The sequence below is a fragment of the Barbus barbus genome, assembly GCF_936440315.1.
Source record: "Barbus barbus genome assembly, chromosome: 19".
Classification (NCBI taxonomy): domain Eukaryota; kingdom Metazoa; phylum Chordata; class Actinopteri; order Cypriniformes; family Cyprinidae; genus Barbus; species Barbus barbus.
The window spans coordinates 30,116,444-30,142,870 of record NC_136747.1 but is presented as its reverse complement, the minus strand read 5'-3'; the positions used below and the strand labels follow the sequence as shown (position 1 = coordinate 30,142,870).

The 26,427-nt window shown below is 37.2% G+C and overlaps 1 protein-coding gene across 1 annotated transcript; it reads right to left on the bottom strand.

Annotated features, from left to right (window-relative positions):
- Positions 1-3: 3 nt before the first annotated feature.
- Positions 4-26,373, bottom strand: LOC306885832 (sodium-dependent neutral amino acid transporter B(0)AT1-like; the record flags this gene model as incomplete). The annotated part of the gene is made up of 12 exons (XM_079442611.1): positions 4-210; positions 2,378-2,540; positions 3,546-3,705; positions 5,944-6,148; positions 7,172-7,328; positions 7,431-7,559; positions 16,465-16,577; positions 16,971-17,081; positions 18,360-18,541; positions 19,429-19,566; positions 20,525-20,665; positions 26,229-26,373. The coding sequence occupies 12 exons, from the start codon at positions 26,371-26,373 to the stop codon at positions 4-6; spliced, it is 1,851 nt and encodes a 616-aa protein (XP_079298737.1).
- Positions 26,374-26,427: the final 54 nt, after the last annotated feature.

Genomic DNA, 26,427 nt, shown 5'->3' with positions numbered 1-26,427 from the left:
TCTCTACAGTGCTTTGAAGCTCTCGGTGCTGAAGGCATGGTTGTCGTAGGGGTTTGGGAGATTGCTGCCGGTCTGCGGCCGTGTTTGCCGTCGGATCAGTCTGTAAATGGCCACGATGGGGATGGAGAGAACGGGAACGAAGCTTAGCAGCACACAGATGGCAAACACCCAGTTCGAGTACGGCTTCACCTCCGACTCCGGGAAGTCTTCCTGCACCGTAACAAGCATGTGTTATAAACTTTTGAATTTGAAGATCAGGGTAAATTTTACTTTTGTCTTCTGGGAGACATGTAACTATCTTTTGTAGCCTCTGAAGGGCAGTGCTAAATGAAAAAAAACCCCCGATATTTAGGCAAAATAAGAAAAATGTAGCTACACTTCTCCATTCTGCTCAAAAGTTTTCACGCCCCGGCTCTTAATGCATGTTTTTTGCTTCTGGAGCATCAGTGAGTGTTTGAACCTTCTGTAATAGCTGCATATGAGTCCCTCAGTTGTCCTCAGTGTGAAAAGATGAATCTCAAAATCACACTCATTGTTGGAAAGGGTTCAAATACACAAAAATGCTGGAAAACCAAAGAATTTGTGGGAGCTGAAGGATTTTTCTGAAGAACAGCAGACAGTTTAACTGTTCAGGACAAACAAGGGACTCATGAACAACTATCACTAAACAAACAAACACAGCTGTGGATCATTCAGGGAACAACACAGTATTAAGAATCAAGGGGATGTAAACTTTTGAAAAGGGTAATTTTTTATAAATTCAACTATTATTTTCTCTTGTGGACTACATGTAAACGTGTGAAATATCTTAGGTCAGTACTAAATAAAAAATTACATGCATTTTGAATGATCCCTCTTATTTTGTTTCAATTATTAACATTTTGCACATTCTGCAAGTGGTATGTAAACTTATGAGCACACACACGTGTATATATATATATATATATATACATATATACTCACAGTTGAGGTCAAAAGTTTACATCCCTCTTTCAGAATCTGCAAAATGTTACTTATTTTTCCAAAATAAGAGGGATCATACAAAATGCATGTTATTTTTTATTTAGTACTGATCTGAATAAGATATTTCACATAAAAGATGTTTACATGTACTCCACAAGAGAAAAATAACCGAATTTAGAAAAATGACCCCAATCAAAAGTTCACACTTGAATCTTAATAATATGTCGTTTCCTGGATGATCCACGACTGTTTTTCTGTGTTTAGTGATAGTTGTTCATGAGTCCTGAACAGTTCAACTGTCTGCTGTTCTTCAGAAAAATCCCCCAGCTCCCACAAATTCTTTGGTTTTCCAGCATTTTTGTGTATTTGAACCCTTTCCAACAATGACTGTATGATTTTGGGATCCATCTGTTCACACTGAGGATAACTGAGGGACTCATGCATAACTATTATATAAGGTGAAAACATCTACTGATGCTCAAGAAGACAACACAATGCATTAAGGGACGGGGGTGTACACTTTTTAAAATGGATGATCAGGGTAAATTGTACTTTTGTCTTCTGGGAAACATGTATGTAGCGTCTGAAGTAAAGTACTAAATGAAAAAAATATGATCGTTATTCAAAATGAGAAGAATTTACACAGTCATCCTGTTCAAAAGTTTCCTGTTTTTTATTAATTCAGTTATTATTTTGTCTTGTGAATGAATGAATGATGCATTTATATAGCGCTTTAATGCGTATTGTTGTAAACCCAAAGCGCTTTACAATCATGTGGGGGGGTCTCTCCTCAACCACCACCAGTGTGCAGCATCCACTTGGATGATGTGACGGCAGCCACAGTACAGCGGCGCCAGTGCACTCACCACACACCAGATACAGGTGGAGAGGAGAGAGTGATAGAGCCAATCAAGTGTATGGGGATTATTAGGAGGCCATGATAGACCAGGGCCAGTGGAGGGAATTTGTCCAGGACACCGGGGTTACACCCCTACTTAGGACCCACACAGACCACAGGGTGAGCACCCCCTGCTGGCCTCACTAACACCTCTTCCAACAGCAACCTAGTTTTCCCAGGAGGTCTCCTATCCAGGTACTGACCAGCTCAACCCTGCTTAGCTTCAGTGGGCAACCGGTCTTGGGCTGCAGGGTGATATGGCTGTGGCAGTGTATGTGGAGTATATGTAAACATCTTTTATATGAAATCGCTTATTCAGGACAGTATTAAATAAACAATAACATGTGATTTTCATGATCCCTCTTATTTTGTTTCAATTATTAACATTTGGCACATTCTGCAAGGGGTATGTAAACTTATGAGTGCAACTTCAAGACATGGTTACGGCCTTGTGTTATACTGTAAGGATGCTGGGTGTTATTGGTTGTGTTGTGTGTGGATGTGCTTCAGACTCACGTATTCTGGGTTCCAGGCGGCATATGTGGGGTGTTTCTGGACCTGGATCACGACGTACGCCACCAGAACCACCAGCAGCATGATGGGACTGATGCCCATCCAGCACACACGCCAGAACAGGTTCGGCCGGCGGCCCGTCATGCTCTCGATATCATCACTGAACCTGAAACACAAGCAGCCGGCGCTCAGTCTTCTGCACAATCACTGATGTTTATTCCATTCATCTCTCTCCATCACCATCTCATACTTATTCACAAACAGTTTTTGTCAGCCAAACGTGACGATTTTAAGTTCATATTTCAATAATTTATTCTCATAACATGCTCATGTGACATGCTGATAAACAAATAATTTAATTTGTAGAAAGTTTCATTTTAATATTAATGATTATTTTTTATACATTTTTATGATTTCATCAAGTAGTGTTTTTTGATCGTTTTTAAATGATTTTTTATGATTTGATTTTTAGTAGGTTTTATGTTGATTGTTTTAAAATTATATATATTTTTACATTTTTAGTATTTTTTGTTTTGTTTTAAGTTTCTATTACTTTGATATTTGTTTTAATTTTATATTTTAATTTTAGTTTTTTTAAAAACTAAATTTAATTACTATATTTTTTTAAATATATAAAAAATAATATAAAATTTATATTATATTTTTAACTCTTCATATTTTTATTTTTAATGATTTAATAAATTTTTAGCAAGGGTTTTAATTTGTTTTTAAAATTGTTTATTTTATTTTACATTTATATTTTATTTTATTATTCATTTTAATTTAACATCTATATTTAAATTTTTACTTTTTAAAAAAATTTTGGTGTTTGGTATTTTAATTTTACTTTTTAACAATTTAATTTTAAATGTGTTTTATTTTGATTGTTTATATTTTAAAATGATTCCTTTAAATGTAATATTCAGTGTTTTTAACATTTGAGTGTTTTTTTAATTGAAAATTATTTTAGATTTTTTTTATGATTCATTTAAATGTTAGTGTTTCGTTTTAATTTATTTATATTTTAGGGTTTTATTAATGATTAGGTATTTTCATAAGCTCACAAACGCTGCTCTAATGAACTGCTTGAAAATTGTTTATGTGCATGTTTGCTTTTGAGCAATCTGGCTTTAATCTGTCAGATTGTGTTGTATTGAGTGAGTTTACGGACCGGTCCATCCCGTAGAAGACGACGACGCCGATGATCTCGCAGAAGGCGATGACGAGGAGCGGGACGGAGCCCACGTAACTGTTGAAGATCTCCAGCCAGTAGTTGCCAGATCCCAGCGTGAAGATCAGCGCCACGAGGAAGTTCAGCACACAAATCAGACCTGGAGCCAGAGCAGTGTTGGGGGTAACACATTACAAGTGAGTTACGCAATCAGATGACTTTAAGTAACTAGTAAAGTAATGCATTACTTTTTAATTTAGAAGCAAATATCTGAGTTATTTTTCAGATGAGTAACTCCAGTTCCTGTGTTTGTGATGTATTGAGTGACAGCTCTGGTGTTGAGAGAAATCAGGAGTAAGTGCAGAGCGTTGTTAAATATCTACATGATCTTACTGTAGTTCTAGACTAAATATCTACATGATCTTACTGTAGTTCTAGACTAAACATCTACATGATCTTACTGTAGTTCTAGACTAAACATCTACATGATCTTACTGTAGATCTAGACTAAACATCTACATGATCTTACTGTAGTTCTAGACTAAACATCTACATGATCTTACTGTAGTTCTAGACTAAACATCTACATGATCTTACTGTAGTTCTAGACTAAATATCAACATGATCTTACTGTAGTTCTAGACTAAACATCTACATGATCTTACTGTAGTTCTAGACTAAACATCTACATGATCTTACTGTAGTTCTAGACTAAACATCTACATGATCTTACTGTAGTTCTAGACTAAATATCAACATGATCTTACTGTAGATCTAGACTAAACATCTACATGATCTTACTGTAGATCTAGACTAAATATCTACATGATCTTACTGTAGTTCTAGACTAAATATCTACATGATCTTACTGTAGTTCTAGACTAAATATCTACATGATCTTACTGTAGTTCTAGACTAAATATCAACATGATCTTACTGTAGTTCTAGACTAAATATCCACATGATCTTACTGTAGTTCTAGACTAAATATCCACATGATCTTACTGTAGTTCTAGACTAAATATCTACATGATCTTACTGTAGATCTAGACTAAATATCTACATGATCTTACTGTAGTTCTAGACTAAATATCTACATGATCTTACTGTAGTTCTAGACTAAATATCTACATGATCTTACTGTAGTTCTAGACTAAATATCTACATGATCTTACTGTAGCTCTAGACTAAATATCTACATGATCTTACTGTAGTTCTAGACTAAATATCTACATGATCTTACTGTAGTTCTAGACTAAATATCAACATGATCTTACTATCTTACTGTAGTTCTAGACTAAATATCTACATGATCTTACTGTAGTTCTAGACTAAATATCTACATGATCTTACTGTAGTTTTAGACTAAACATCTACATGATCTTACTGTAGTTCTAGACTAAATATCTACATGATCTTACTGTAGTTCTAGACTAAATATCTACATGATCTTACTGTAGTTCTAGACTAAATATCTACATGATCTTACTGTAGTTTTAGACTAAACATCTACATGATCTTACTGTAGATCTAGACTAAACATCTACATGATCTTACTGTAGTTCTAGACTAAACATCTACATGATCTTACTGTAGTTCTAGACTAAATATCAACATGATCTTACTGTAGTTCTAGACTAAACATCTACATGATCTTACTGTAGTTCTAGACTAAATATCAACATGATCTTACTGTAGTTCTAGACTAAATATCTACATGATCTTACTGTAGTTCTAGACTAAATATCTACATGATCTTACTGTAGTTCTAGACTAAATATCAACATGATCTTACTGTAGTTCTAGACTAAATATCAACATGCATTTACTCAAAAACAGATTCAGTGTTCCTCAAAATCAATAAAAACAGTCAAATGCAAACTGAGAATATTATTCAAACCTGCAATAATTAGATGTTAAATAAGACAAATATGATTGATGTATTTAATCCCATTTTTATATATTATATATATTATATATATATATATTTATATTATATATATTTTTAAAAATAACATGTATATACATTTATAGATTTATATTCTTATATTAGACATAAATATATTTAATATATAAACATAACATATTTTTCTTAAATATATACATGCATGTGTGTGTATTTATATATACATAATAAATCTGCACAGTACACACACACATATTATGTAAACAAAAACTTTTATTTCGGAGGCGATTAATCGTTTGACAGCACTAATTAAAAACAAATATGCAAGCCCTGCCCACATTTAAAACATAACGTAATGCATTACTTTCCATAAAAAGTAACTAACGTAAAGTCAAAAAGTAGCTAAGTAACGCAAAGTTACTTGTTTAGGGAGTAACGCGATATTATAATGCATTACTTTTAAAAGTAACTTTTTTTTGGGTGTGTGTTTACCTGTGAAGAGCTCTTTGGGCATCCACTTGGGCACCAGGTGCAGGTCCAGCAGCGGCGTCAGGACGCCCTCCAGATTACCGAACATGGAGGACAGACCCAGACTGAAGAGCATGACGAAGAAGAGCACGGCCCACACCTGCGAGCCCGGCATCTCGATCACCGCCTCCGTGAACACGATGAATGCCAGCCCCGTTCCTGAAGCACTCTGGGTAAGAGACAGCCGTCAGACACAGATATATAGAGTGTGATTGTACATTTCAGACGGCTCTTTTGGTTCCATAAATACATCCACTGCACACGATCAGCTTTAATTAGAGCTCCTAGTTTTAAGAAAAAAAGTCTTGTAATCTTGAATATAATTGTAGTTAATTTAGCATTTTAGTTAATTATTTTTGTATTTTTGTTTTTATTCAAGCTAGTAATTTTCAATTTACATTTGTTTTTTGTCTTTTTGCATTTTTTACTTTGCTGTTAGTCAAATGATAAAAAAAAAGTTAATTAAACTTTAATTTGTAATTTAGATTTTTGTATTATTTTTAATTTTTTTGCATTTTAACATTTAGTTTTTGGTAAAATAATTTTACATTTTTTTTGTTAATTAAAGTTTAATTTGTCATTTAGATTTTTGTATTAGATTTGTTATCATTCAAAAATTATTTATTAATTATTTTGTATTCATTATTTTATTTATTATTTATGTTTAAGTACTTTTAAGACCACCAGCCTTTTGTTTTGAGCGGATGTTAATTTAGCAGTTCTAGTATTATTTATTTGTTTTATAATTTTTTTTTTCCATATATTTTTAATTTTATTTACATTAAAAAAAAAATTTTTTTTTTTTGGATTTTGAAATGTTCACTTTTTTCCCCAAGTAATTTAACATTATTCATTTTTTAAAATCAAAATATTAATCAATTTAAATTTTCAAGACCAAGGCACGTACTGAAATTAATGCTTTTATTCATCAAGGTTGCATTAAACCTTGTACATTTATAATGATACAAAAGATTTAATAAATGCTGTTCTTTCTATCTAATCATCCTGAAAAATAAAATCCATCACAGTTTCCTGTTCTAAAGAGGTTTACAAGCCAAATAAGTAAATATAATACAGAAAGTGAACCTGAGCTGCTTTATGATTCAGATAACAGCTCAGTTGACTTTCAAGCACACATGACAGAGCCTGCTGTTTTTCTGTGCCGTTTATGATTTCGAGAGCGATCGTTTACCTGGTCCAGAAAGCTCTGGAGGTCGCAGTGTTTGAGGTTCAGACTGGAGACTTTGTCCGGATCTGTTGTGTTCAGATATGTTAACCAGCTCTCGTAGTTCTCGATCGTGATGTTTTTTTCGGCGACGTCAAAAGCGTTGGTCAGATCCAGGATGTTACTGCAGCGGAATGAAACACATAAAAATCCTCTCATTATAGCCCTTATAGTGCGTGTGTGTTCGTGCATAATAAAGGCACGGGTTGGGTTTGCTGTGCTTCACCTGTTAATGCAGGAGTTGAAGTTGCTCGTGGCTTTGAAGCCCAGGATGGCGAAGATGGGGATGGAAGCGTAGAGAGACGTGGCGCTGTTAATGATCCCAACAACCAGAGCGTCCCGTTCACAGTCATTCCTGAAACACACACAGTCAGGTCCCGAAGTATTCGTTAGTTTACATGCTTTTGACTTTATACAATGGATTTGAAATATAACAATCAAGATGTGATTGAAGTGCAGACATTAAGCTTTAATTCAAGGGGTTGAATAAAAATATAACATAAAATTCTTAGGATTACAACCATTTTATACACAGTCCCCCTGCGTAATCATAAATAAAATGTTAATTTTGAATATTCTGTTGAGAATCCTTTGCAGGCGATGACTGTCTTAAGTCTGGCGCTCATGGTCATCAGCAGAGACTGGGCTTCTTCTTTGTGATGCTTTACTGCGGCTGACTTCAGTTGTTGTTTGTTTGTGGCTCTTTCTGTCTTTAGTTTTGTCTTCAGCGACTGAAATGCAGCTCAATCAATCAAACATAAAAATACACACTCCAGCTTACAGATTACTTGATTTTTCTTTTTAAACAATACAACCACAATTTATTGATACTGAGTCATATAATTATTTATCACCTTGTTTTTATACATTTTCTTAAATTGGCAAAGTGAATTACATATTTTTAGTTCCTTATCACATTTATTCCATAGATTTACCCCTTTAATAGATAAACACCTACTTTTTGCATTAGTTCTTGTCCTTACTTTTTTAAACATATACAGTCCTCTTAAATTATACTGACTTTCTCTTATTTTGAACAGACTCTGAATACAATTTGGAAGTAAATTATTATAAACTTTGTACATTAACTTGTTACGGTCTGAGACCTTTTGTGCTGCATGTTATTTCCTTTTGTCTTTTTGCTGTTCTTACACTCATGCTCTTAGGTACCGCCTTCCTTGGATTCTATTGGCCATCTTTGCTGTCATTCATCATTAGTCAACTATGACGACATGTTTCTCTTGCCAATCACGTTCTCGTCCGAGAGGTTTAAAAGGTTCAGCTTTGGGATTGTGATTGTTGTGTGCATCCGAGGAATGTGTGTGTTGTACTCTTTGTTTGGCTCACTTTAGTTGGTGGAGTTTCTGAGCTTTAATGGTTTTGGTAATGATCTTGTTAATGTTTTAGTCACCACCTCCTTTGTTAATGGCTAGCTTTTGTCAGCTTGTGGCTGGTTTGGAAGACAAGGAAGGAGTGGAAGAGTTTAGTAAGTCACGTGACCTACATACCTGCACGTAGAGATCTTTGATGTATTAGACACATTAGTTTATTCGTGTGTGCTTTTCCTGTATGTTTTGCTTTGTATATTTAGTGTAGTTTATGACGCTTTTGCGTTGAATAAATTTTTGTTTCTTTTATATCTTTATTTTAATAGTTTAGGGGATTTGGGAATTAGTTAGGGATTCTTTTATTATTTTTATTTTATGATTTAAGCGCCACTTTAACTTGTCTTGTTTGTTTAACTACTGATTTCTTGGGAACAATAAACTTTTCTTGAGGTGTAATTTGTGTCACGTGTACCATTGCCATCTATTTCCCTGGTTTATTTCTTTAATATGTCATCTTAATGTTACCTCTTTCAAACCCTAGACTACATTTACATCAGAGGCGTAACATTAAATGGGGGCTGGTCTGGGATCATTTAATTTAATTGATTTTTCCCCGTTCAGGAAAGAGTAATTGTTAATTATTCTACGTCTTGAAATAGATTGATGTGTTGAGAGATGTTAGGGTGGTGGCAATTCTAGTTGCTGATGTGAGTGGTTGTGAAATGTATTAAAAGGCAGTGAGTAACGCTTTTTTTTGGAAGGTAGTCACATTCGCGGTGCACCTGAAAGTCCTTTGTTGGAACAGCTTAACTTGTGTCGGAAACCGCATTTATTTGTGATAGCTGACCATTTTAATTTGACAATAAATAGACAGAATCGTAAGGCCGAGATAAAGAGTAGAATAATAAATCCGTTAGTTGAGCAAAATGTTCTTCTGGCGTCAAGAGTTGTGATGGATGAAACTGCCGGTCTGTTGAGTCCTAGTGACGTGGCAGTGGCTTCTTTTAATTTGGGAGATGTGGGCAGTGGCATAACTAACGTTGAAGTGGAGGTGGAGGCCGAAGCGGATGCGAAAGCTGGCTTGCCACCGTTTGACCCATTATCTCCTCTTTCTTTCGATTCTAGAGATGATGCGCGACTGAAAGTTCGCTTGGCTCGTCTCCATTATGATGCACAGGAGCGTACTCAGACACATTGGGCAGAAATTGATCTACGTTTGCAGATACGCAAATTGGAAATCGAGGCTGAGACGCAGGTGAGGCTGCGCCAGCTCGAACTTGATGCAACGAAGGCTGCTAGAGAGCCTGCCATACGGCCAGGCCCAGCTCCTTTATCGGCCGTTCCTCCGGTGGTTGAGTCATCCCACTCCAACTTTGACGTGAGCTACATCACACATTGCTACATCACTTCGTTGGCCTAGTGAAGTTTGGTCATTGTTACTTCAAAGTAAATTGGTAGGCAAGGCTTTGGAAGTTTATTCTACATTGTCTGTTGAGGAGAGTCTGAAGTATGATTCTGTAAAGTCTGCCATACTTCGTGCATATGAGTTGGTCCCTGAAGCATATAGGCAGAAGTTCAGAGCTTATAAGAAAACTTCTAGCCAGACGTTTGTGGAATTTGCTTGAGATAAAAGTACCCTCTTTGATAAGTAGTGTGCAGCAAACAAAGCGATTGATTTTAATTCGTTGCGTGAGCTAATTTTACTTGAAGAATTTAAAAATTGTTTGCCTGGAGTGCATTTTGTGCACTCAAAAGTTAATCCACCGCGAGCTAAAGAGGATCTCGAGTGTTTTTATTGTCATAAAAGAGGACACATTGTTGTGGATTGTTCATTGTTGAAACGAAAACAACAATTACCATCGAAGTCAGTAGGCTTTGTAAAAACTTTTAAAACTACTGCTGTTGTTTATTCTGGTGATGAAGTTGAAGAAACGTATCGACCGTTTATTCTTAAAGGTCTAATTCTTTTTCTGGAGATGCTAACGAGCAAAAAGAAATGACGATGCTTCGGGATACTGGTTCGATGCAATCTTTTGTGGTGGAGAATAAGTTGCAGTTTTCTGATGAAACTTCATGTAGCTCCAGTGTAATTGTACAAGGTATTGAGATGGCATGTGTAAAAGTGCCTTTGCATAATGTGCATTTGCAAAGTGATTTGTGTACTGGGTTTGTTCGAGTTGCTGTTTGTGCTTCGTTGCCTGTGAAAGGAGTTGATTTCATATTGGGAAATGACTTGGCTGGAGGGAAAGTTATGCCCTTGTTGGAGGTCTTGGACAAACCAGAAGTTTGTGTGAAAAATGAGGTTGGCGAAATTTATCCTCATGTCTTTCCTGTGTGCGCGGTTACCGCGGTTACCGAGGTGGAGTTGAGTGACTCATTCTTTCCTGCTGTAGTTAGTGGAGAGAAAGAACTTGCTTTTGAAGTGCTTGAACAAAAGAAAATGGATCAATCTCAAGAAATGTTGACTGATTCAGATTCGCTGATTTTAAAAGTGTCACGAGAGAAACTCATTTCTGCACAAAAAGAGGATGAAACTCTCATCACCGCTTTTAACTCCGTTGTATCTTCTGATCTGGCTAAGACTAAGCAGAATGCTTATTTTATTGACAAGGGCGTGTTGCTTCGAAAGTGGTGTGTATCACCAAAGCAGGATTCTGATTGGGATGTTTCTTAACAGATTGTGGTTCCTGTTTTATATCGACCACATGTGCTATGTTTAGCGTATGATCATCCGCTTTCAGGACATCTCGGAGTTAGGAAAACTTATACTCGGATCTTGAAGCATTTTCTTTGGCCAGGAATGAGAAAAGATGTAGTTTGCTATTGTCCTTCTTGTCACACATGTCAAGTTGTGGGAAAACCAAATCAGGTTATTCCACCTGTTCCGTTGAAACCAATCCCTGCGCTAGTAGTTCCATTTGAACACGTATTAATGGACTGTGTTGGCCCTTTGCCAAAAACTACGAGTGGTAATCAATTTTTATTTACTGTGATGTGCTTGTCTACTAGGTTCCCAGAGGCGATTCCTCTAAGAAAAATTACCGCACCGAGCATTGTGAAAGCACTGGTGAAGTTTTTATCGACATTTGGTTTGCCTGAAATAGTGTAAAGTGACCAAGGTACAAATTTTATGTCCAATGCGTTTAAGCTGGTATTTGGACACCAGGTATGTGGTCCTTTGAAGGTTTTGAAACACAAAATTTTAGAAAATGATGTCGGTGCAGAAACAAATGTACTAGACTACGTGATAAAATTCTGAGACCGCTTGAATAAAGCTTGTTCGTTAGCTAAAGAATCTCTGGTTAATGCACAACAAGGAATGAAACGTAACTTTGACAGAAAGGCTGTTACACGCTCTTTTATGCCTGGAGACTCTGTTCTCGTATTTGTTACCAGTTCCAGGATCTTCACTTTCTGCTCGTTTCTTTGGTCCTTATGAGGTGAAAGAGAAAATTAACGAAACAAATTATGTGATCGGTACTCCTGACAGAAAACGTAAGATGCGTATCTGTCATGTGAACATGTTGAAACTTTATCATGTTAGAGTTTCATCTGAGACGAACGCTGTTAACGTTGTCGAATCTCCTGTTAGTTGCAGCAGTAACAGAGATGACACCTGTAACTGATTCAAATTCTGAAGATGATGGAGTAATTTTTCTGAATGTTCCTCAAGCTACTGTGAGATTAATGAATTCTGAAATTTTAAAAGATCTTACCTCGTATTTTAAGAATTTGAAGGAACATCAAAAAAATGATCTTATTCAGCTTATTTCAGAGTTTGAATGCTTGTTTAAGGATGTGCCAACATGTTTTGCACCATGACATTGATGTTAAAGATGCTCGACCAATTAAACAACATGCGTACAGGGTTAGTAGTGCGTCAGGAGGTTGACTATTTGTTGGAAAATGGTCTCGCACCAAATTGTAGTCCTTGGAGCACACCATGTATTTTAGTTCTAAAATGTCGGATGGGTCTTTTAGATTTTGCACTGATTTTATGAAAGTGAATGCAGTTACTGTGCCTGACAGCTATCCACTTCCTCGAATGGAGGATTGAGTTGACAATGTTGGTTTTGCACAGTTTGTAAGCAAGTTAGACATGCTAAAAGGCTATTGGAAGGTCCTGCTTACTTCTATAGCTTCTGAAATCGCAGCTTTCGTTACTCCCGACTCATTTCTGCAGTATACTGCGATGGCTTTCGGACTCTGAAATGCACCGGCCACGTTTCAGAGGCTTGTTAATATGATTTTAACTTATGTGCCAAATTGTAGTGCCTATTTGGATGATTTGGTGGTTTATTCCAAAGATTGGAGTGAACATATTAAGTCACTTCATATGGTATTTGAGCGCTTTGCAAAAGCCTTATTAACACTTAATTTAGCCAAGGGTGAATTTGGTCCAGCGACAGTAACTTATCTTGGCAAAGAGGTGGGGCATGGTCAAGTTCGTCCAGTTGAAGCTAAGGTGATGGCTATTTTAGATTTCCCTATTCCTAATACCCAACGAGAACTTTTTGGGAATGGTGAGTGTCAGTTTGCGTTCGACAGTGTGAAAGCGCTTTTGTGCAATTCACCCGTTCTCCAAGCTCCTAACTATGAACGTTATTTTCAGCTTGAAGTGGATGCAAGTAATGTTGGAGCTGGAGCTGTTCTTTTGCAGGAAGACGAACAAGGAATAGCTCATCCAGTGAGTTATTTTTCGCGAAAGTTTAACAAAAATCAGTTAAACTATTCTACGATCGAGAAAGAAAGTCTAGCTTTAATACTTGCTCTACAACATTTTGAAGTGTATGTCGGTTCTATATTATTCTTATGCTTGTCCAATAACTTATTATAATAGTCCTTTTTACTAAATCTTATAATACTTAATTTATTTTTATATATCTTGTATTTTCTGCTTGTATAGTTCTTGTTGCTATAAATTTCCTGTATAATGCATTTCTGTTTTTACATGCTTTCTCTATTCCCTTAGTAATCCATGGTTTACCCTCATTTTTTTGCTTCTTTACAATCCTCTTAAACAAACAATGTTTTTCATATTTTTCGATTAATATGGACAAAAAAGCATCATAAGCACTATTAGGATCTTTACTTGCATAAATTTTGATTCTTTGAGTCCTCACTGAGAGCAAAAATGATTTCTGGTGTTCTATATCGAATTAATTTAAATCTATTTATCCTACTACCTTTTATTTGATCAAATAATCTTTGAAATATTGCAAAAACTGGAAAATGATCAGTCATATCATTTATAAATAATCCTATTTTTCCTTCAATTTCATTTATATATATATATATATATTATCTATTAATGTAGCAGTATCTTTAGTTATTCTACTAGGTTTTGTAATCTCAGGAAATAGACCTTTACTATATAGTGTGTCAGTAAAATCTGTTATTCTCTTATTTCCATTTGGATTCAGTGAAATCAATATTGAACTCTCCACATATAATTTGTACTTTGTTCTCATTCCCTTTCTCGAGCATACCAAATAATTCATTCATAAAGGTATCCGTACAAATTCCTGGTGATCTATACACATAACTGATCATTATATTTTCAGATCTTTCAATATCGATTTCTATAGTTACACATTCCATAAGATTTTCTATAGTCACTGACGTACTTTTAATCAGTTAAATGTATTATTGATAATGCCCCCTCCATATTCACATTTCTATTAAATTTATCTTCTGTATAATACTCACAACAATTGTTATTTTCAACATTAAAAAAGTGATTTTCCGGGTCAATATCATTTTCAATCGCGTACATTTTATGATCCACGTGATTGAAGGATTTGAAATTTAAATGATCGTACTTACAGTGACATTGTAAGTGGTCAGACACACAGTCCATTTGAATATTGACCAACTCCCCATCATCAACATCTCTAAATGGGAACAAAAATTCCTTCATATCGATAATCCTTATAAGTCCATATGAATATTCCTTCACACAGTCTTCACTTATCCATACTGATCCAATTCTTAGCATTCTCTTGTTCTTTGGCTTCTTAAGGTGATCTGTTTTTCCGTAACACTCTTCACTTATCCATACTGATCAAGGTCTTTGAGTTTTCTTATTGCGTATACTTTGGCTTCTTAAGGTGATCCATTTAGCCGTATTATCACTTTGCAATTTCTTGTCCATGTAGCTTGTATCTTGTTCTGTTTCCTCAAAATGCGTGCACGTCTAGCGATGTCAGCATTCTTTTGTGTAAGATGTTCATTCAGGTACACCCACATACCCTTCAACTTCTGTGCCTGCCTCAGTAACTCGGCTTTATGTTTCCGATTCACAAACCAAACAACTATTGCAGGCTTCGCTCCGCCATTCCTTCGTGGAAGGGTATGACAGGCCACAACATTATCGCTCTGAATGATCATATTCTGGCTTTCAAAGAACTTGATTACTTGCTTTTCCAGCATTTGAAGTTCCTCTGGCAGGAGGTCTTCACCGTCTCTGTCTCTGGCCACTGTACTGGCATACGTCCGGTGTTTTGTTTCCAGTCCGGTTATAATTAAATCCTCCATTCTTGCATATTGCTCCAGTTTGTCAATCCTTCTCTCCAGTCCTTCAATTTTCCTTACCAGTGCGTTCTTTTTTTCTCAGAATGTAGCAAACTGTTGATTTGGCTGCTCCTAATGTTCCTGTGATCTCTCTCTGATGGATCTCTTTTGATTTTGAAGCCTAACACTTGTCTGTTTCTCTTGTATGGAGAGATGCTTTGACCGCACGAATGGGTTCACAGCAACAGCTTCCAAATACAAATGACACACTTAGAATCAACTCCAGAGCTTTTACCTGCTTAACTGAGAAATAATGCAGGAATAGTCCACATCTGTCCATGAAACAGCTTTTGAGTCAATTGTCCAATTACTTATGAGATATTGAAAAAGGGGGAGGTACATATTAAAGAGCTGTAACTCCTTAACCTTTCCTCCAATTGTGAGGAGAACACCCTCAAATTAAAGCTCAGAGTCTGCACTTGAAGCCCAGATCCATTATATAACTGTAACTTGAGTATGTTTTGGTCAACAGCTAAAATAATACAAATTGTGCCTGTGTCCCAATATATATGGACCTAACTGTATGTGCATTATTCACCTTTCATTTGCATAATGCATTATAAGTCACTTTAAGCAAGATTATAATGCATTTTAGACTGTTCATCCAGCCCATAATGCATTTGAAATAATAATGAATTACGATAATGAATTATGATGTGTATTTTGTTGCCGATTCAATATTGAAGTTTATTTCTTGTTTTTCTTTTTGTATTGCAATTTATGTAATAATTTGTGATTCAGTGTTACAAATTATTTAACACTTTCCTTAAAAACAAGTTAATCCTCATTAGAAATATTTAATATATATTTATGTCTCTGTGAACTTTGTAATATGAATATATGTATATACTTTTTTTTAAAGAGTATTGCTGTTTATCTAATAATATGTATAATATATATAGTGTGTATAGTTTTGCAATTGATGTAATATTTGTAATATATATATTGTTGAGTCGATATATGTTTATATTTATAATTGAAATTATAACTTTATAATTTAAATGAACTTTTAATGTATTTATTTATATTTTTATTTACTATATTTATGTATTCTTTTATTTATTTATAAATATTAATATTTGTTAATGTTAGTTCATAAAAATACATCTGTTCATTATTATTTCATGTTCAGGTCCATTAAATAATATTGACAGATGCAAACTCTGATTTTAACATTTAACTAAGATTAATAAATTCTTTAGAAGTTTAAATGTTAGTTCCTTTTAACTAATGTTGTTAACTGATGTTAACAAATGAACCTCTTTGCAAAGTTACAGAATATTCTAATAGAATATTAGGATGAAAGTGAAATGTAAGAATCATTGGTCTCATTGGAAGTTGTAACAAAATTGATTGTACTTTTTGGGGTTGTAGCTGGAGAAGGCGATGAGTCCCCCGAACGCCAGAGACAGAGAGAAGAAGATCTGCGTCGCAGCGTCCAGCCACACCTGAGGGTCCATCAGCAGCGTCCACTGCACACACAACATCACGTCAAATGAGTGTTTGTGTGTGTGTGTGTGCGCATTTTCGTGACAAATGAGGACATAAATTTGTATAATGACACAGGTATGACGGTGAAGGTGACTTTTCAGGACATTGACCCATGTCCCCACTTTTCAAAACGCTTATAAATCACACAGAGTGAGTTTTTTGGGGTGAAAGTAGAAATGCACAGTCTCCTGTGAGGGCTAAGTTTAGGTGTAGGGTTGGTGTAGGGCAAGAGCACATACAGTTTGTACAGTATAAAAACCATTACGCCTATGGGATGAACCCACTTTTCACAAAAACAAGCGTGTGTGTGTGTGTGTGTCTGTGTGTGTCTGTGTGAGAGAGAGCGAGAGAGAGAAGGTGGGGGGGGGGCTCACGTTTGGAGTGAAGAGGTACAGAAGCCCGTCTGTGGCCCCGGGCAGTGTAAGGGCCCTCACCATAAAGATGGTCAACACCAGGTATGGAAACGTGGCCGTCACGTACACGGCCTGCAACACAGTCCAGAGAAACACTTCAGAACAATGCATAGTTTTTTAGTAAGGGAATGAAACTCTGCAGATAATTTGAGAGCATTATTTTTTTTTTTTTCAGATTTTTTATAGTTATTTCTTTCAGAGATACTTGATAACTTGTTTCGTGTTTGGGTCATTTTTGACCCGGGTTTGTATGGAGCACCATTAGATGAAAACAATGTGTTATTTCTTCCTCAGTAATTTTGCCTTGTTTTAGAGTATAAATATCAAAACATTCTTAAGTCCAGATAGTTATTTGAGAAGCAAAATTATGAAATATTAAGTTGATTTCTGAAAAAATGCCCCTCACAGCGCATTCAAGTCAGTGTTCTGGAAGAGATACATAAAAAAAAAAAAAGCGTAGTTTTTAGTAAGGGAACGAAACTCTGAAAATGCTCTAAGAACCTAAAAATACACATCGTTTTCTGAATTTTTACAGTTTTTTTGTTTTGTTTTTAGTTTCGTGTTCGGGTCATTTTTGACCCGGGTTTGTATGGAGCACCATTAGTGTCAAAAATGCCTTCTGTAAAATAATCTATGAAGTTACATTAGCGTCAAAAAACTTTTGTAACACACTGAGTCTTTTTCCTAAATCTTACACCCTTTTGGACAACATTTTGTTAATGAGCGTAAATATCTGTCTATTGATGAACCATTGCAGCATGAAAAACTGATCACTTTTTGAAATGTTTTATGCAAGTAAAATTCTTTAATCCTGTTTTAAGTCTTTGAATAATGTTTGTTTTGTTAGAAATAAATTTGTAGGTTTCATAAATTTGTTTCTGAGCAATCGTGTTATAAATTCAATAGATTTTAATTAATCTTCATTCATTCCAATGGGGTTAATAATTCTCAGATTATGTGTTCTTATAAATTTCATACAATGATATATTCAAATAAGATTTCTCATCAATATTGACAGAAATATATGTATTTTTTACATTTTTTTTTCGCTCTGTTTCATGTGTAATTTGAAATTTCAAAGAATTTCTCAAATTTAATAACATGGTAACGTTCAAAACTTTTATATTTTTTCACATTTACTTATAATAAGAAATTGCTGATTAGATACAGTGTGGGTTTATTTGAAAAATATTAAGCTATGACTGTTTTATAAAGTAATGATTCTTGAATTAAAAAATTGTATAAGATTTCAAATGCATTCAAATTCAGGGTTAACTATAAACACAATAAACCGCATAACCCGTGATAAAGCCCAGTAAAGACTGTTGTTTTTGGGTTGGTTGGTGTCACCTTGCCGATGGTCTCGATGCCCCGTATGAAGCAGACGTAGACGATGCTCCAGGCCGAGGCCAGACACACGACGAGCCACCACTGCAGCGAGCCGCTCTGCTCGATGTCCGGCGTGATGTTCAGCGTCTGTCTGTACCAGAAATAGTTGACCGGTGTGCTGGCGACACACTCCTCCACATAACCTACAACACACGGGCCCAGATAACAACACCTCAGATACTTGAGAAAAACAAATATCAGTAAATATTGTTATATAATATGTTTATTCTTAATGTATGTAGCTTATATAGGCTACTTTATATATATATATATATATATACACACGCACACACACACACATAGATATATATACACATTTATATATATAGATTTTTTGTGCATTTTTCTTTTGTTTTAATATATATTTTTATTTGTTTTATTCATATTTTTGTATTTATATTATTTACTATATTTTTATGTATTTATTTATTTATGTGTTTTATTTAATTAGTATTTTTATATCTATTTATATTTATGTACAGTATATTGTATATATTTTAATTGTATTTACTATATTTTATATATTCCTAATTTTATTGCATTTATATATTTTTTATTTATATTCATTTTTAATTTATATTTTTATTTGCTTTGTACTTTTTAGATGTTATTGTAGCTTGTTTTTGCATTTTTCTTAACTTTTAACATTTTTATTTATCTTATTTTTATTCATATTTTGGTATTTATTTTATTTACTGTATTTTTATTTATTCCAAAATTTATTTATATGTATGTTTTATTTAATTTATATAAATTATGAATTTATTTATTAATTATTGATCAATTATGACTGCGACATGCCGACAGGCCTTGACAGGTTTGGTAAGAATTGCTCTTCTCTTTCTCGCTTTCTCTTTTTATTTTACTTTTATGATTTACAGTATTCTGATTTTATGATTTTTTTATTTTCTTTACTTCCTGTCTGAACCTCATCCTTCACTTAATTTTCATTATATTGCATTAATGGCCACCTCATAACAAACAAGCTTAATTGTGATGAAACAACACTGGTGTGTTTTTCTCTCAGTACCGTTGTGGTTCTCGTTGATGGGGCATTGGCTCCAGGGCAGCGGCTCCTGAAACGAGTGGAAGAAATACCAGAGAACCCAGGCCAGGATGGTGTTATAAAACAAACCCACCAAAAACGAGAGGATCATCGACGACACGCCTGCCAACACAAGCGCAATCATATGGTAATAATCCAAATATGCAGGAATACAATCTGACAACACATCAAACATTCAGTCACGGAAAATCACAGAATGCCACAGAAAACAACAACCAGAGAATAAAAGCCATGTTTATCTGTTCAGAGAAAATTCAACATGTTTCACAGCTCTAAAAAAAATAAGCCTGCTGATGTTGGGATGTGGGCTTGACAAAGCCATCAAATAGTCAAAAGTCAAATAGACTTTCACTGAGGGTTTGAAAACTTTTGTACAGTGTTAAGCTGTTCGCCACCAGCAAAGCTTAATGACTATCCTAAACATGCTAAATCATGCTTGCAACATATTAAATCATATTAAAACATGTTAGCAATGTGTTAAATCATGTTAGCAACATGCTCATACTAACATATGTTAAATCATACTATTGACATATTAAATTAAAAGATGTTAACTAACAATATTCTAATCACGTTATCAACAGGCAAATCATGTCAGAAACATGCCAATCATGTTAACAATGTGTTCAAATATGCAACAGTACGCTAATTACGCTAGCAACATGGCTACATGTTAATTATGTTAAACATGTTAGCGACATGCTAAATTATGCTAGCAATGTGCTAAAACATGATAACAACATGTTAACAACATGCTAATCATGTTAATAACAAATAATCGTGTCAGGAACATGTTAAACAATGTCCTAAAACATGTTAACAGCATATTAAATTGTTATCAATGTGCTAAAACATGCTAGCAACATGCTAAAACATGATAACATGCATGTTAAATCATGATAGCATCTTCAAACATGAAGCTTTTCTGAGTTATTTCAAACAAGGCTTTGTCAAGCCAACATCGAAGTTAGTTTAGGAACTTTACTGATGTTTTACTGATTCATGGTTCTGTCTGGATGTCAGTGTGAGAGTAACATGCAGCTGAATGTGTTTCCCTCACCGACTCCTCCCAGCAGAGGAGAGATGGAGTGCCAGACGCCGATGCTGCCCTTCCTCAGACTCTGACCGATCGCCAGCTCCAGATACAGCAGCGGCAGACCCTCGAAGACCAGTGCGATCAGGTACGGGATCAGGAACGCACCTGAGACACACACAACAAAACAACAACCTCCAGATCTGACTGGTCAAATACTCAGACGCAGAGTTGGGGAAAGTTACTTTTAGAAGTAATGCATTACAATGTTGCTTTACTCAATAAAAAAGTCACTTATTGTGTTACTTTCCATAAAAAGTAACAATGTAATGCATTACAATATTGGGTTACTTGGGTTAAAAAAATGTGTGTGAATTTTATAATATATATATATAAAAAGTAACTTATCGTGTTACATTGTTATTTTTTATGGATAGTAATGCATTATTGCGTTACTTGATAAAAGTAACTTAGAGTATTGCGTAAAACAAAGTAATTTGTGTTACTCATTTGCAAAGGTAACTAATGTTACTTTACTACTTACTTGAAAAAGTAACCCCAAACACTGGTGAAATCTGATTTTTCCCCCTAATATGTTTACTAATAAATGCAGAATTGTATTTTACAAATATTGTTGGTGCTTTTAAAAAAAATAAAAATGAAATAAAAATATATAGTATATAATAATAAATATAATTAATCATACATCAATAAAGTGTGTGTGTATTATATATATATATATATATATATATATATATATATATATATGTCACGAATCCTGGCTTGCACTTCCACTCATTCACCACCAGAGGTCACCCGTTCACCACATGGACTTTTCACACTACACAGCACACTGGACTCAATTTCCCACAATCCATTGCACTGACGACTTGCACAGCTGTTCACTATTTCGCCCACACCTGATCACCATTTCACAATCACCATCACTCTATTTAAGCCTGGGACTTGCTCTTGCTCACCGCCGAGTATTGTTAGCCCGTCTACCTTACGAAGCGTTTTCTAGTCCTAGTTTTCCGAGTCTTGCCTTGTTTATCTTGCCGTGTCTGACCCTGCCCGTGTTTATTGGATTATCTCTTTGCCTTGCCCTGTCTGGATATTGTACGCCGATCGTCGACCCTCGCTTGTTCCACGGATTGCTCTGTCTTGCCTCTGCCATACCTGTTTGCTGTCTCCTGACCCTGCCTGTCTTGACCATGTTTTATAATAAAGCCTTGCGAATGGATCCGCACGTCTCACGTCTCGTCAACCCCGTAACAGAATACTCGGACACACAAGGATCCAGCGGCTTTTCAAGAGGACATTGGCCAGGTATGGACTGTGCACGACTGTTATTAACCCTCGAGCAGGGCTCGCGACCGCTCGAGGATTATATTCAGGAGTACTTAGACCTCGCCTATTTTTCAGATCTGCCGGACTATGCACTTATAGATTTTTTTTGCGAGGGCATTAATCAGCCGCTCCGGTCAAGGTTAATCCGCGAGGGTCCCCGCTCATCTCTCAGTCAATTTATGGACTATGCTTTACTGTGTGTGGGCTCCTCTTTTACTGTGGGTGTCGCGAAGGAACGCGACACCTCACTCACTCACAAAATGGCGGCAGCAACAGCACCCCTTCACGTCGTCGCCGCCAAGCCAGAGTCTGCTCACGTCATGCCTGCCAAGCCAGAGTCTGCTCACGTCATGCCTGCCAAGCCAGAGTCTGCTCACGTCATGCCTGCCAAGCCAGAGTCTGCTCACGTCATGCCTGCCAAGCCAGAGTCTGCTCACGTCATGCCTGCCAAGCCAGAGTCTGCTCACGTCATGCCTGCCAAGCCAGAGTCTGCTCACGTCAAGCCTGCCAAGCCAGAGTCTGCTCACGTCAAGCCAGAGTCTGCTCACGTCAAGCCAGAGTCTGCTCACGTCAAGCCAGAGTCTGCTCACGTCAAGCCAGAGTCTGCTCACGCCGAACTGCCAGAGGCTGTTACCACAGATTCAAGGTCAGTCCTTCGAGTTATGATATCCAGTGTGATGGACCCACCACTGATGTCGGTGCGAGTAGCTGGCATTCCCAGGGCCTCAACCTTGGCTGTTACAGAAACTGTTCCCCTGATCTCAGTGCTTCCCGTTATGGCGGTTGCCATTTTGAGTGTGTGGGCTGCACACTGTGCTCCTGAGGCCTCTCCTGTCCACGAGTGTGCTGCTGAGGCCTCTTCTGTCCACGAGTTTGCTCCAGTGCCTCCAGAGGTGGCGGCTTCCGCTGCAGAACCTCCTGAAGTGGTGGCACCTACTCCTGACCTCATGGTCTGCCCTGTCACGGCCATGGAGGTCGTTCCTGAACTCCCTGTCTGCCCTGTCACGGCCACGGAGGCCGTTTCTGTACTCACTGTCTGCCCTGTCACGGCCAGGAGTGCCGTTCCCGAGCCTCAAGTGTCCGCGCTGCAAGAGCGCCCTCAAGTGTCCGCGCTGCAAGAGCACCCTCAAGTGTCCGCGCTGCAAGAGCGCCCTCAAGTGTCCGCGCTGCAAGAGCGCCCTCAAGTGTCCGCGCTGCAAGAGCGCCCTCAAGTACCCGCTCCTCCAGAGCGCCCTCAAGTGCCCGCTCCTCCAGAGCGCCCCAAAGAGGCCGCCTGTGAACTCACGCCCTGTCCTGTCACGGCCAAAGAGGCCGCCTGTGAACTCACGCCCTGTCCTGTCACGGCCAAAGAGGCCGTCTGTGAACTCGCGCCCTGTCCTGTCACGGCCAAAGAGGCCGTCTGTGAACTCACGCCCTGCCCTGTCACGGCCAAGGAGGCCGTCTGTGAATCCTCGTCCTGGCCAATCACGGCCATGGAGGCCGTCTGTGAACCTTCGACCTGCCCGGTCACGGCTCCTGTGACCATGGGGACTCTCTCTGTGTTGTCTGTCTCTGTTCTCCCTGTGGTGTCTGTCTCTGTTCTCCCCAGATCCCTGATCCTGCCATGGCTTCCTGACCAGTCCGCTTTACCGTGGAGATACTATGCCCAGTCTACGCCACACTGGTGGGCTCCGGCTCCGTCTACTCTGCCGTGGTGGTCAGCTGTCTGGCTCTGGGGGTCTCCTGCTCCGCCCAGGTGGAATCTGGTCCCGTCCTGCCCTGCAACAAGGACTCTCTCAGTGTTGTCTGTCCCTGCTCTCTCGGTGTTGTCTGTCCTTATTCTGCCCAGATCCCAGTCTCCGTCACGGGTTCCTGCCCTGTCTGCCTCCCTGTGGTGGTCCTCTGCCCTGCCATGGTGGTCTTCTGCTCGGGTCTGGTGGTTGTCTGCCCCGCCGTGGTGGTCTTATGCTCGGGTCTGGTGGTCATCTGCTCCGCCCTGGTGGGCTCTGGTCTCGCCTGCTCCGCCCTGGTGGGCTCTGGTCCCGTCTGCTCCGCCCTGGTGGGCTCTGGTCCCGTCTGCTCCACCCTGGTGGGCTCCGGACCCGTCTACTTCGCCCTGGTGGGCTCCCGTGCCGTCTGCTCCGCCCTGGTGGGCCTCTGCTCTGTCGGTCCTGACCTGTTCTCTGGCTCCGCCCTGGTTTTCTGCTCTGCCGGTTCTGCCTCTATCCCCGGTCTTCCCACGTCCTCAAGGACCTGGCCCTCCGTCCCTCCCCCTGCTCCGCCTCCGCGCCACCGCCCTCCTGGTTTGTTTAGGAGCATTTGGAAGCCGCTCCTTGGGGGGGGGCTATGTCACGAATCCTGGCTTGCACTTCCACTCATTCACCACCAGAGGTCACCCGTTCACCACATGGACTTTTCACACTACACAGCACACTGGACTCAATTTCCCACAATCCATTGCACTGACGACTTGCACAGCTGTTCACTATTTCGCCCACACCTGATCACCATTTCACAATCACCATCACTCTATTTAAGCCTGGGACTTGCTCTTGCTCACCGCCGAGTATTGTTAGCCCGTCTACCTTACGAAGCGTTTTCTAGTCCTAGTTTTCCGAGTCTTGCCTTGTTTATCTTGCCGTGTCTGACCCTGCCCGTGTTTATTGGATTATCTCTTTGCCTTGCCCTGTCTGGATATTGTACGCCGATCGTCGACCCTCGCTTGTTCCACGGATTGCTCTGTCTTGCCTCTGCCATACCTGTTTGCTGTCTCCTGACCCTGCCTGTCTTGACCATGTTTTATAATAAAGCCTTGCGAATGGATCCGCACGTCTCACGTCTCGTCAACCCCGTAACAATATATATATATATATATATATATAAAAAATTAGATTTTTGTTTGTGCTATATTTTATTTTTATTTATTTTATTTTTATTTTTATCGTATATATAAATTTTTATTATATTTTTATATATTAATTAGGATCAAGCCGCAAATTTGTATATTGAAATACTGATCTCAAACTTGTGTGTTTCTTCTTGCTAATGTAGTTGTGTGATAAACCTGGCATTGAATTTTATTAATATAGTTGATTGTTTGACAAATTGCTTTTGTTCCTTATTACTTTGGATGAAATTCATAAATTTCTGTATATGCTAAATGCATAAATGAAATGCAAAACACTTAGGAATTTAATAACTGGGTTAGTGTTTTATTATCCTTTTTATAGAACAGCTGTAAATAGTATTGAAATGACATGAGCATTTATTGCGATCATTTAGATTATTACCTAATTAGTTTAATTATAACAATTTATTATTTTATAACTCCATGAAGAAGTTGATTTATTATTTAATGACTTCAGGAACATTCATGAAGGAAATGTAATTACTTTTAACAACAATCATAATGTATTTGGTTAATTTGTTAACTGTACGAGTAGATCTAACTATGAACAATACAGTGTTTATTAATATTGATGCTCTTTGCAGTATTTAATGCTTTTTTGAAATCAGAAGTTAAATCTGTTAACATGAGTTAATGCACTGTGAACATAAACAAACAATGAACAGTTGATTTTATTAACTAATGTAAAATGAAAAGTGTTGTAAATATATTGCTTATTGTAAGTTAATGCATTAACTAATGTTAACAAATAAGAGCTTATTGTAAGTTTCAAATTATTACAGTTTTTAATATTTTTATTTTGATCTGTTTTCATGTGCATTTTAAAGTTTTAGTAATTTTTGGTTTTGACATTTTTATTAGTCTTTAGTCTTTGTTTTTAAATATGTTTATGTATTATTATTATTTTTTTTATTTAATTTATTTTTAATAAAAATATAATTCAATGTGTTTGCCATTTTCTTTGTAATTATTGTCACATTTGTGACCCTGGACCACAAAACCAGTCATAAGGGTACATTTTTCGAAATTGAGATTTATACATCATCTGAAAGCTGAATAAATAATCTTTCCATTAATATATGGTTTGTTAGGATAAGACAATATTTGAAAATCTGGAATCTGAGGGTGCAAAAAAATCGAAATATTGAGAAAATCTCCTTTAAAGTTGTTCAAATTAAGTTCTTATGCATATTACTAATCAAAAATGAAGTTTTATTAAATTTATGGTAAGAAATTTACTAAATATCTCCATGGAACATGATCTTAATATCTAATGATTTTTGGCATAAAATAAAAATGGATAATTTTGACCCATACAGTGTATTGTTGGCTATTGCTACAGATATACCCCAGCGACTTAAGACTGCTTTTGTGCTCCAGGGTCACATTTACCATCGAAAATAGTTTTAAAGTAAATCCTACACACTGAATATTTTTCAGCGCAGAAGTTGACCTAAAAGCACTCAAATCCACATCCTCTAATAATGCAGTCACCTCCTCCGTAGATCTGGCAGAGGTAGGGGAATCTCCAGACGTTCCCGAGTCCCACGGCGAACCCGATGCATGTCAGCAGGTACTGGATCTTATTGTCCCATTTGGGCCGCTCCTGAGCGCTGGAGGCGATGCTGGTCGTGTCCATCCTGATGTGATGTGTGTCCGGCGCTCCAAGGGTGGGTTATGTACTCGCACAACT